Source organism: Diorhabda sublineata, chromosome 9 (assembly GCF_026230105.1).
Source record: "Diorhabda sublineata isolate icDioSubl1.1 chromosome 9, icDioSubl1.1, whole genome shotgun sequence".
Classification (NCBI taxonomy): Eukaryota; Metazoa; Arthropoda; class Insecta; order Coleoptera; family Chrysomelidae; genus Diorhabda; species Diorhabda sublineata.
This window is the reverse complement of record NC_079482.1, coordinates 19,716,293-19,727,960: the sequence shown is the minus strand read 5'-3', so window position 1 is coordinate 19,727,960 and position 11,668 is coordinate 19,716,293. Positions and strand designations below refer to the sequence as shown.

Sequence of the window (11,668 nt, the reverse complement as noted above, 5' to 3'; positions counted from 1 at the left end):
AATCGTATTATTGAGGAATGTGTGATTTGAGAGACAAACCAAAGGTTTCCTTAGAGCTCAATTACTTATCAATGGAAATAACATAAAGAGAGTCAATACATTTAAATGTTAAATGAAAAATGGGATTGCGTCGAGGAAGTTAAAACCCCGGATAGCAATTGCAAAAACAGCTTTTACAAAGTTTAATCCGCCGAAAAGTCCCCCTAAGTCTTAGATTGAGGGTGTTAAAATGTTATATTTTATCTTTTATCTTTATTTTATTTTATAAGTGAGATCCTTAAACAGAATAGAAGCAACGGAAATGTGGCTGTTGGTCAGACTTCTGCGGATCCCATGGAACGAGCACTTGAGGAATGAGGAAGTACTGAGGAGAGCGGGTATGGAAAGAGAACTGATCGCGGTAATTAAACAACGAAAAGTATCTTATTTGGGACACATCCTGCGAGGACTGAGATATACAACTCCCAAGCTCATACTGATGAGAAAGATCGATGGAAGGAGAGGACCAGGGCGTAAACAACATTCCTGGCTACGGGATATAAAAGACTGGTGTGGCATTCAGGGTGCGGTAACAATTTTTCGTCGTACAGAAGAGGGTTGCCTTCAGATAATAGATTAGAAGTTTTGGACAAGAGAACACCTACACGATGTAAACTGTATGGTACTTGAGGAAGAAGAATAAATGCTTGCTACACTTTGACGTTTATATTCTTAGTTTTCTTTATAAACTGTTTTATTGCGAAGATGTGACCATGTTTTTCTTTTCTTAGCCCGCTCTAAGCTTCTTCTAATTGTGGCTCATATCATTTTGATATAATACTTAATAAAGTTTGTAATTGTTTCATCTTGTCTCCTTCTATTTGAAAGTGAACAATAACACCTATTTCTCAATCTGTTTTTACTATTTCTGCCCATATTTTTCAAATTTCTACCGTAACTTCATCATGTGTACCTTTACTTTCTTATTTTATAATGGCATCTGTTATTTTCTCTGATTTTATAACGTCCTCTTGTAAATCATTTGTCCTCAGATCATGCCTCATTTCCTCTTAAACGATTTGACTAAGAACCTAGAAAATTGACAGCATATTTGACCGTATATCCTTGCATGTTATATCCAGAAGATGTCGAGCTTCGAATCAGACTTCGCAATCAATATTATTTTCCTTTTAATCCCCATATTTCGAATATCTATTGAGTTAATGGTTTAGTTCCTCGGCTGGTGTAGTAGACTACATTGTCGAACTACATCTGTGTAAAGAACTTGTTAAACCTGATTAATTTGAAAAATTTAATCTAAAGTAGGTAAAAATCGAGTACAAAGATTTCGTTACATGCTCATCTTGGTAAGGAAAATCGTCCGAACTTATAAAATTATTGTAGTGTCATGGAACTTTAATGATTTTGCCAAATTTCAAATTAATCTGACGCTTTGAAGTGGGAGAAAATCGATTTCAAAGATTTTTTTTTATTTTAGATACATACATACAGGTAAAGCTTACATAAAACACGTTAAAAATGGTATTCTACGAAAACTTATAATGTCTATCGTTATGGTTATTAGCCTTTAAATTATGAGACAATGAAAATCAATATAATTTTTTATTATCCATTCATAATATTCCATAATAAATAATAAAAGCATAGAATTTGTTACACCGTCATATAAAACTCACAAATTAGCTACCATACTGTAACAAATAAATGATTTGTGTTTATTTCTGAGTATTATTTATAGTTAATGAGACTCGTATAAATGTCCCGTTGCAAATTGAATTTTACTGTCGGGTTTGAAATGTTCGAATATAATAATACTGTTATCTCCTTCTTGTAATAACGGTGCTGGTAAATATAAGGTTTGAATCGGTCCCATTCTAGCATATCTACCAATAACAAATCCATTAACTATAACTATTCCTTTTCTCCAATTTCGCATATTCACATAAGTGTCTTCCGGCTCACCTTCTATATTTAAAATTCCTCGATATAAAACAGGTCCAACAGTATTTCTATCATAATCATCATTGAAATTCAAATTATAATTCCAGGATCTCTTGAATTCCAGAGGGTATATCAGCCAATCTGTGATATATTGATCGTTTACAAGGACTCCGCCTTGCCAGAGTCCTTTGTATTGTTTATAAACTCTCACATTTACTCTTCCCCAATTCTCAACTATTAAATCGAGTGTAGCGTTTTTAACATCAACAGTTGAAAGAGTTAAAGTACTGTTTTCGATTCTGGAAGTACCAAATTGATTCATATCAACTGCTCGAGAAATCCAAGGTGAAACTAACTGCCCATTAATTAGGACCATAACCGTATCGCAAACTCTTCCTTCTATTTTCAAAACCGCGCCAGCAGGAATATCTAGAACTTTTCGATAAACAATATATCCAAAGCTTTGACCATTATTGTTATTAATATCTATAGTTTCCATTGCTACCACATTTTTGGAATAGACAAGGGAAATTGTATGTAAAATTTCTTCAATTTTCAATTGTTTCTGAATACTTATTTCAGGATAAGCGATTTTTCTCGGTGGCGCTGGAACATCTGGTAGTTTAGTTTTTATCGCATTATATTTATCTAACAGCTCTTTAACAGCCCAATACTTATCAGTATAATCCCCTGATTCATCTAGTGGTGCACCATAATCGTAACTTGAGATTATTGAATGATAATCTGAAACACAAAAATAAGTTTAGTTCTTCCAATGTCAATTGCAGAAGACAGTTATGCGAGGAACAATCAATATTCCGTGGAATGTGTGTCAAAATTCATCATCTCCACTTTTTATCAATGAAAACATCGAATCGTGAACATAAATACATTTCTATTGGCCGAAGCTGTCGGAAGGCGTATGTACACAAAATTTTGTTCCAAATCTCGGGTTCCACATCAACCAATTTTATCTTTCAACAGTTTCTAGGAAATAAAAAAACCAATCAAATTTGTTTGCAATGAATACATAGTACTTATCGCATGTTGATTATTTCTACATGTTTGTTAAGTACAAAGTTAGGATGTTTTTTATAATTTGTTCCGTGTTCCGAATCTATTCTTTCTGTAAAGGCTTAGAAGTAGAAATAGATTATTTTTTCATCTATCAAACTGATTGTACAGAGTTACGATGGAGCAGCGTTGATGAGTGGTCAACATGCATGATTATGACTAAAGCTGCTCCTACAAATTCGCAAGTATTTTTTCTGGAAATTTATACGATCATTTATTCCTGGATAACCTGTTGGAACTTTAACATCAGGGCCATTAACGTTGTACAAAAACTATCTCATCGAGTATTTCAATGAAATAGAAAAATATTTCTCCAACAACTCAGTTTGTAGTACAGCCGCTGTACACTCAATGATGTCCAATTTTTGTCCGATGCATTTTCATCTTGTAATGCTCCATCAAAATATCCTATGCATTCAATTACAGCAAAGAAAAATTGAGCCCATCGTCCTAAGAGATGGTATTGACAATTTTGAAAAAAAATTGATATTGTTATCAGAATTAGTGAATCCTCAGATGTTAGAAGCGATCAGTTACTAGAAGAAAAATGGAGAAGTCCATACAACAGCCGACTTGATCATCGTATTTCGGCTATACAGGTGTGTGATGTTTTAAATTTTGCAAGTAAACTATATTTCTTGTGTGGCAACCGTTCCAACAACCCAACATTCCAGCTCGAAAGCCGATAAAATCAATGGAAATTTGACAAATACGACAATTTTGAGAGAGTTTTCTTAAAAACACTACAGAACACCTAAATTTTTTTCCACAAGTTTCCTTCATACATAACAGTGAAGCAGTGGGTCTCCAGTGCTTTCGAATCCTGATTTTATTTTGTGTAGTATTTTTTGGAGAAGTAAATGAACATTCATCCATATATATGCAAAAAAATTATCGGAATACTTTGTTTTTATATCTTTATAAATCTGTTAATACCTATAATATATCTTTCTTCAAATCTTGATTCTCTTTTAATTCTAAAATACTAAAGATTCGCCAAAAATCTACAGATTTAAATAATTTTCTTCATTTTAAAAGAAAAAAACGACAATGCCCTAATAAATATGACTGATGTACGCAAAGAGCACTTCATCAGATTACAATAGCCAAAATATCGAAATTGAAAAACAGTCTAAACAATAACAAAGAGCCGTTAAAGACATTGAAGAAGATGTGTGAAATTGGAACATTTGAGTGTATAGAAGAAAATTTAAATAATGTAGTGGAAGAATGCATTAATTACAGTTAAGAAATATTCATAGACAACGTACAGGAAAGCGATGGATTATACAGGAAAAAGTCCTTGTGTTCATTTAAATACTTATTTTGTCAGGCTACAATTCCAAGCAAAACGAACGGTGTCAAACGTACCGACTAGTTATTTCGCGCCATAAATTGAAATAGTCGATGTTTGCTTTTCTTTTTCTTCCTCTTCTATGCAACATTGGTTCTATTTTGGAGTCATAAATTAATTTTATTCCTGGGATGTTTAAAATTCAGCTTTTGTACAATCTCTTTGGTGGTAGGCTGTCTTCTTGTGGCTGATAAAAACTCTTTGACACTTTTGACTATCCGATTTTTGACCATTCTGTCCAAACTATTTTTTCCTCCAGCTTTAACCCATCTGGGAACACATTCCAATTTACAAATTTGTTTTATGCCGTTAATACTTATTAGTCACTATGATTACGTCTCCAGATGATGTCGCTACAAAAGCACGACATGATATTCCCAAATTATAGAATACTTTTATCTTAAGAAAATGTTGGATTTGAGAACCAAACATTTTAACTTGGAATTAATTACTTACCTTTGTAATAATCAACTGAGAACACTTTATCTGCGACGCATATATCAGTATAATCATGTTGTTCAAGAATAAGGCTATGGTCCGAAGAAAATGCTCAACTTAAGTTGTTGGATTTAAGGAAAAGATCAGGACAAATGTCGAGCAATCGACAAACAAAAATAATATTGGAATCCGCTAGAACGGCACGAAGAAAGAACGGATTGGCGTTGTTATTTTTAATTACTTCATCTTCCAATAGATATGGTTGTTGCAAATTATTTTGATGTAAATTTTACGCTTTTTCGTTTGTACCAACATATAATAAATTAATATTACCTGTTTCGAGGTCGTCAAATTTTAAATTCTCTGCGCCATTCAAGAAACCAAAGTTTGTTCCACCATGAAACATGTAAATATTGACAGAAGACGGATAGCTCAAAATTTGTTCGTAAACTTCCTCAAAACTTTCCAGTGTACCATTACTATGAGATCTTCCCCAAAAATCGAACCAACCAGACCAATATTCCATTGTCATCAGTGGTTTGTCAGGTTGATAGGATTTTAGTTTATCTAAATTGTTGATTGCATCTGTGTTAAAGTTACCAGTCATGAAAAAGAGACTTCGTATTGTACCACCTGCTCCTCTAACTGGATTATCCGAGGTAACCAAAAGCTCTTTTATACCTAAAAGAAAACAGGAATGTATCTTAGTTTCTTATGGTAAATAGACGTATATCCTTCAATTAATGTTTTTTTACATCGTCCAACTGTGACAGTAATTTTTCTTTCTATGTTTGGAAGATTTGAAATAAAGAAATAACAACTAAGTGTAGAGTGTTTCAGACAAAAGTTTTTCAGAGTGAAAAAGACGAGATTAAGAGCAGAATCAATCACGGTTTAGAAAATAATGGAAAGCAATTTAAAAATTCACTAAAATAGTGATTAGAATATTTTGTTTTATTGCACAACATATAAAATACTCAATATTTACAATTTTACTCAATTTCTACAAAAATACTGATCGAGTTTAATTTAAACGACCTTTAAAATCAGTTTTGATGTAACTTTCATTTCCATTGATATTTTAGGAGTGATGTTCTCATATGGCAGAGAATGAACGTCATGTAATTTATAACCTGCAAACTGTTCCTTTAATATCTTGTACGTTCGGTTTCTAAATACCTCCATTCAGATATAGAAATTAACTTTATCATCGCCTTCAAAATAGGCTCCTTTCATCCACATATATAAAAGCATACCAACGCTTAAGGCCAGTTCAGTACTCACAAAATATACGAGGATGTAGTACCTAGCCTGACCTAGACATGGCGGTAGTTGCTTGAAGAATACCACTGTATTAGAAAGTACACAATCTATACAGCATATGTCTCAAGTTTGGAAACGCCACGTTGTTTAGTATCTGTTTGGCAGCCATCAATAATAACATTTTCAGTGAAATTGTAAACATGGAAAAATTGGTTATCGTCATATAATACGATAATTTTATTTGAAAGGCTTTAGCCCAACCAATATAAAAGCTGAACTAGATTCTAGTCTGGGTAAGACGGACCTTCGTTATCAACAGTAAAATATTGGGTAGCAGAGTTTAAACAAGGCCGTATGACTTGCAAAGACCAGCATCGCAGTGGTCGACCAAATGAGGTGACAACTCCAGAAATGTTGAAGAAAATCCACAAAGCGGTGCTGGATGATCGTCGATTGAAAGTACGTGAGGTAACAGACATAGAAGGCATTTCAAAAAGTGAGAAAGCTGTACGCAAGATGAGTGCCACGTTTGGTCACAATGGAATAAAGACAGTGTCTTGAAGCTGAATGACTATTTTAAGGAGATGGACGATTCTTATTATATAATAGGTTTCGTTGATAACGTTGGGAAAAGTGTAAGGAGTTGAAAGGATACTACGTTGAAAAATGAATATATTTTTTTCCAGAATTTTGTGTTTTCTTTATTGGGCCAGATATTTCTGGGACCATCCTCGTATTTTTGGGAATAGGCAACAAATGTTGCAGGACCTGTCACTTTGCATAACCAAATTTTCAGTTAGACAAATCACAGCGGGGGATATAAAAATGAGATAAAAGGCTGAGGGTACTTTTACAACTAGAATTATAAATATCCAATTTTTTTGTCAGAAATCATATTGTCTACTTTTTCAGTCTTCTTAAATTTGGCCTTTTGCTTTTCAGCACCCAGCTAGGTTCATATTGTATTCGCGTATTCCCTCTATCGTTCGAGACCATATATAAGATAAGAAAAAGAAGCATTTCAAAACGTCTATGTTTTGTTATTTTTTAGTACATATGTGAAATAAGCTACTTTCTTAGGTAAAAATGAGTGTGGAATCCATCATTTTCATAAGTGGTCGTAGGAAAATATATTTTTGAATATTTAGAAGTTTGGAGGGTTAGGTTAGGTTAGGTAGGGTTTATTAATTATGATGAATTTAAACAAAATGTTTTGCCAGTCGAATTGAAAAGAGCTACAAATTTCGAAAAACGGCAACGTTTTATGTTCCAAGTACAATCAATTGCTTTATAAGTCAACCATGTAATAAATATTTTTTGGTCATGTAGATCCCGTTATATTAAACGAATTTACGAGTAACTCCTTATATGATTCATTTAAAAAATATTTAGTCGAGTAGTAAGTTTGGTCTCCTGTGTTCTAATATTTACGTAGAGAAAGTTAAAAACATAGCCGAAAATTAATTAAGTGGAAACAAAAGCATCTTTTGAAAAAAGTTTTCCTCGCGCTATGCAACTAAACGGATAGATGATATGTAGAGTGCGCCTCTCTATAAAATTTCAAAATAAGCCTTAAAAGTTTTCTTCTTCATTTTACGTCCATTTTCATAGTACAATCCAATTTTCCATACACTTATGATAAGCCTCCGATGAGATGGACTATGTTGCCATGACAATATGTTGCCAATTACTTTTTATAGCTTCAAAGGTCTCATGTCGCGTTTCCCGAAACGGATGTTTTAGTTTAGAATTGAGAAAAAGTTCAAGAAGAGTCAAATCTGACAAATATCTAGGCTCATTAAAAAATCAGTCACAATCATACTGTGAATGTGACGACGTGGAAAATCCAAGTCTGTCCATAAATACGATCGTTTACGACGAATTGCTTCACGTAGATGCCTCAAAATCGCCAAATACTACTCCTTATTGACAGTTGGATTCTCTGGGAATAATTCATGTCGAATTGAGCCACGGTAATAGAAAAAATTGAGCACTACATCGATTTTCGTTCGACGTTGACGTGGTTTTACCGGTTTCGGTTCATTTTTGCCTTAATTCGTTATTTTAATCTTTCTAAGACCAAAAATGACTATTCTTGAATGCATTTTAAATAATTTTGGGTCGAAAAACTTAATCCCGTCTCTAATGAGATCCGATCTATCAACCATAGTTTTGTAAGCTGCCTACACGATCCATTGAGCTATCGAAGAAATCGTCATTTGGATGGGCGGATGTAATTTGGGCGCTAACCCAAGGATTAATGTACTTTTTACAACATGTAAACTATGTGCCAAGACCGAAGGGTCATTTTAATCCTATGTGTATTTTGGGCGCTAACCGACTGAAGTACATGATTTATGAAATACAGTTATTTATTAAATCACCGACATTTATAATAAGATATATTTTTGTATTATTAGATTTTCTGCCCTTAATAAAGTTTCCTCACAACATTTTTGTAACACTCTACAGAATAAAGTAAATTTTATATTTCTTTACATTTTTATTTTTATTATTATATATAAAATAAGAGATTTACATAACCTAACCTACTTAAAAATCTATCAACTTTCCCTCTATTGGGTTATTTTATGACTCGACCTACCTGCACTTCTTAGCGCAGAAAATACATGTCGGATTATCTACCCTTCTTGGTCAGACAGGTAAAGAAGGATGGCTAGCGCCCAAATTACACCCGCCGATTTGGATACAGTATTATTTAAATGATTTATTTTACAAAAAACTTATGTGTAAAAGTATGCGAACAAGTCATAAAATAGATCAAGATTTGATCTAAGACTAACAGAGTAAGTGAAAAAAAGGTTAGCAATAAAATAATGTAGAGTACCTATAGAGTAAGACAGTACTCACCGTTATCTAACATGAGTTGTCGTAATAACTTCAAATATTCCAAATCCTTTTTGCCGGATACTGCGTACTCATTTTCTACTTGAAACATAATAATAGGACCTCCATAAGTGAACTGCAATGCAGCTAACATGGGAAGGAGCATATTGAAAAATCTCGTAACATATTTCATGTATGATTGATTACTCGTTCTCACTTCAAGTTCTTTGTCACGTAATAACCAACTAGGAAAGCCTCCGAATTCGAATTCGGCGCAAATGAATGGACCTGATCGAACTATAGCGAATAGATCTTCTTCTTGAGCAGTCTTAAGAAATTCTTCTAAATGTAGAAAGTCCGACATATCATTATTTCCTTCACCAAAATCAAATTGACCTGAAAATATGTTTTAATCTAACAAAATTATTTAGTACGGTACATTCTAATAATTGAACTTTGGTTGATGTAACGTACTCGAGCTCTCATGAAGTACTCTATAGTTTCAATCTTATTTATCAGTCGGGAAACAAAGAACTACATAAAAAAATCAATGGTCATTAATTAAATAAAGTTAAAATTAATCAGAAAGTTTATTTCACAAAAATTGGTAACTGCTCCTCGAATTAAGGGCCAATTTTACATCCTAGGGTAAAACTGGAGATTAAACAAAAGTTAGAACTCTAGTTTGAACCAAGAATAAACCAGATTTCTCTATTCTACAGGTCATAGTTAAACAGATATTTTTCTGACAGTTGTCATAAATATATATAAAATTTTCCCGACCTTTGTTTCAAAGTTGAATTGTTCAAAAAAGTTGTATAACCAAAAATAAACAAAGAACAATAATATCATGCAATTTCTATGAAGTAATGCTTTTGGTTAACCTTGGGAAGAAAAGCAAAGAAGCAATAGAAACCATACGGTAACTTTGAAGGGAAAGGAAAAAAAATGGGAGGAGTTGGCAAGGGAATTTAATGATTAAAGAACAAAAACGGTCATGTTCTCGATAGAACCACAAAAAATTTAAACAATATATGGGACAATTTAAAGATTTGCTTTAGAACGGAGAACTTTTTGTTTACTCAGCGCGTCGACAATCTTGATAATTTCTTCATCATTATCGTCTAATTAATCAATTATAAATTACATTTTCTCAATTATTCTACAGAAACTCTTCATAATATTGTAAAAATGTAAGCAATTTGAAAAAGTTAGGTACAGATCCTCCGTTTCATGTTAAACTTAAGTTTATAGTACACCGAAGTTTGTCAGTAAACGCCATCTATGAAACGAGAAAAAACGGTTTAAAAGTCACTTGTAAAATTGGGCCGAATGGAAAACTTTCTCAACGGATAGAGTAAGTTCACCTACTAAATATAGTTGTTCAAATATAATTAAAGATTGGAAGATGAAGAGCAATAACCTGCAATATATTAAAGATAAGAAACAAATACCTGATTGAGGCTCATGTAAATTCCATGGAATATAAGTTTCAACGGTATTAAGTCCTGCAGCTCTCATTTTTCTCAACCTATCCCTCCAATATGCTCTTGGTACTCTAAAATAATGTAAAGCTCCACTATATATGGAAATATTCCTGTCATTGAGGGTGAAATAGGGTTGGTCTACAGATAATCCACTTTGTATGCCTCCTGTGATATAAAAGGCATAATTAGTAGGAAGACCAGCAGAGTAATCCGCAGAGAGAGCCATTATGATCACAGTAATATATCTATAAATGTATTATTAAACTAATATTCACTTTGATTGTTAACATTGGATGAGTAGCATGCATTTTTATCTGATATTTTTAAAGTACTTGAAGTTTGGTACTTACTTTCTCCAGTGCCGGATTAAGCAAGTGCGGGGCATGTAGAAAATCCTTGCAAAGAGCCCTTGCTCTATTATGGGCTCTCCAGTGAGAGGTAATGAAAAAAAAATATTTCCAAGTATGTATTCAATACAAAGTATATTATATTTTTAGGAATAGCTAACATATTTTATCAATGGTGTACTTTAAATGTTTGTTTTTTAAATGTTTATATTTTATACTTGCTGACCCGGCAAACTTCGTACCCCCTCAATCGATAAACAAACACCTAAACTTTAATACAAAATAAACTTGAAAAAAACAAAAGGAATCTTCTTTTTTATTAAAACAAATAAAAAAATGCTCCTGAAAATACTTCCTCAAATATTGGCTATTTATAAGATTTCAATTTGATATTAACAGACACATACATTTATGATACAGTCTGTTAATCAATTTAAAGCTTTCTGATAAATTATAATTTTGGTTTTGTGGTGCGTAAGTGAACAAAGATAACGGTTTTCCGACGCGCGACTTATAATTGTCCATGCGCGAAACATGGAAAGTTGATTCCGCAATCTCCCAACGACAGGCCTTGTGATTTATTTATGGTCATCGCAAAGGCCATACATAACGGAAATTATAAACGTCGTATCTGGGATACATATATAGAAATGATAAATCCAGACTTTTGCAACTTCTGATCGAAGGAAAAATCGAGGGAAAACGTGGTCCTTGCAGACGACAGGCTTCAGGACTAAAGAATATTCGCGACTGGACAGGTTTAGACTCTCAGGCAGTTCTACTTTTTTGTCAACTATTTATGACAATTAACCACATTAGACAATTTATTTTCAGTTTTTATTCTAGTTGTAGCTCATTCTTATGCTCACCAGCAAACTCTCTTCTGATTGTAGGTATCTGTCTATATACCAAAGATA

General features: G+C 33.0%; 1 protein-coding gene across 1 annotated transcript; it reads right to left on the bottom strand.

Moving 5' to 3' along the window:
• Positions 1-1,589: 1,589 nt before the first annotated feature.
• On the bottom strand, positions 1,590-10,738 carry LOC130448823 (beta-galactosidase-1-like protein 3). The gene is made up of 4 exons (XM_056786363.1): positions 10,372-10,738; positions 8,942-9,313; positions 5,141-5,488; positions 1,590-2,685 (listed from the first exon to the last, which is right to left on the bottom strand). Exons 1-4 carry the CDS (start codon positions 10,628-10,630, stop codon positions 1,739-1,741), a joined length of 1,926 nt encoding a protein of 641 aa, XP_056642341.1. The 5' UTR covers positions 10,631-10,738; the 3' UTR covers positions 1,590-1,738.
• Positions 10,739-11,668: the final 930 nt, after the last annotated feature.

Bases quoted from the DNA above. Each gene is read 5' to 3' on its own strand.
- LOC130448823 (XM_056786363.1), bottom strand. From the start codon at position 10,630: ATGGCTCTCTCTGCGGATTACTCTGCTGGTCTTCCTACTAATTATGCC. The intron at 9,314-10,371 runs GTATTTGTTTCT...ACATATTTTCAG, and splicing joins TTTACATGAGCCTCAATCAG to GTCAATTTGATTTTGGTGAA. The intron at 5,489-8,941 runs GTGAGTACTGTC...GTTTTCTTTTAG, and splicing joins ACAACTCATGTTAGATAACG to GTATAAAAGAGCTTTTGGTT.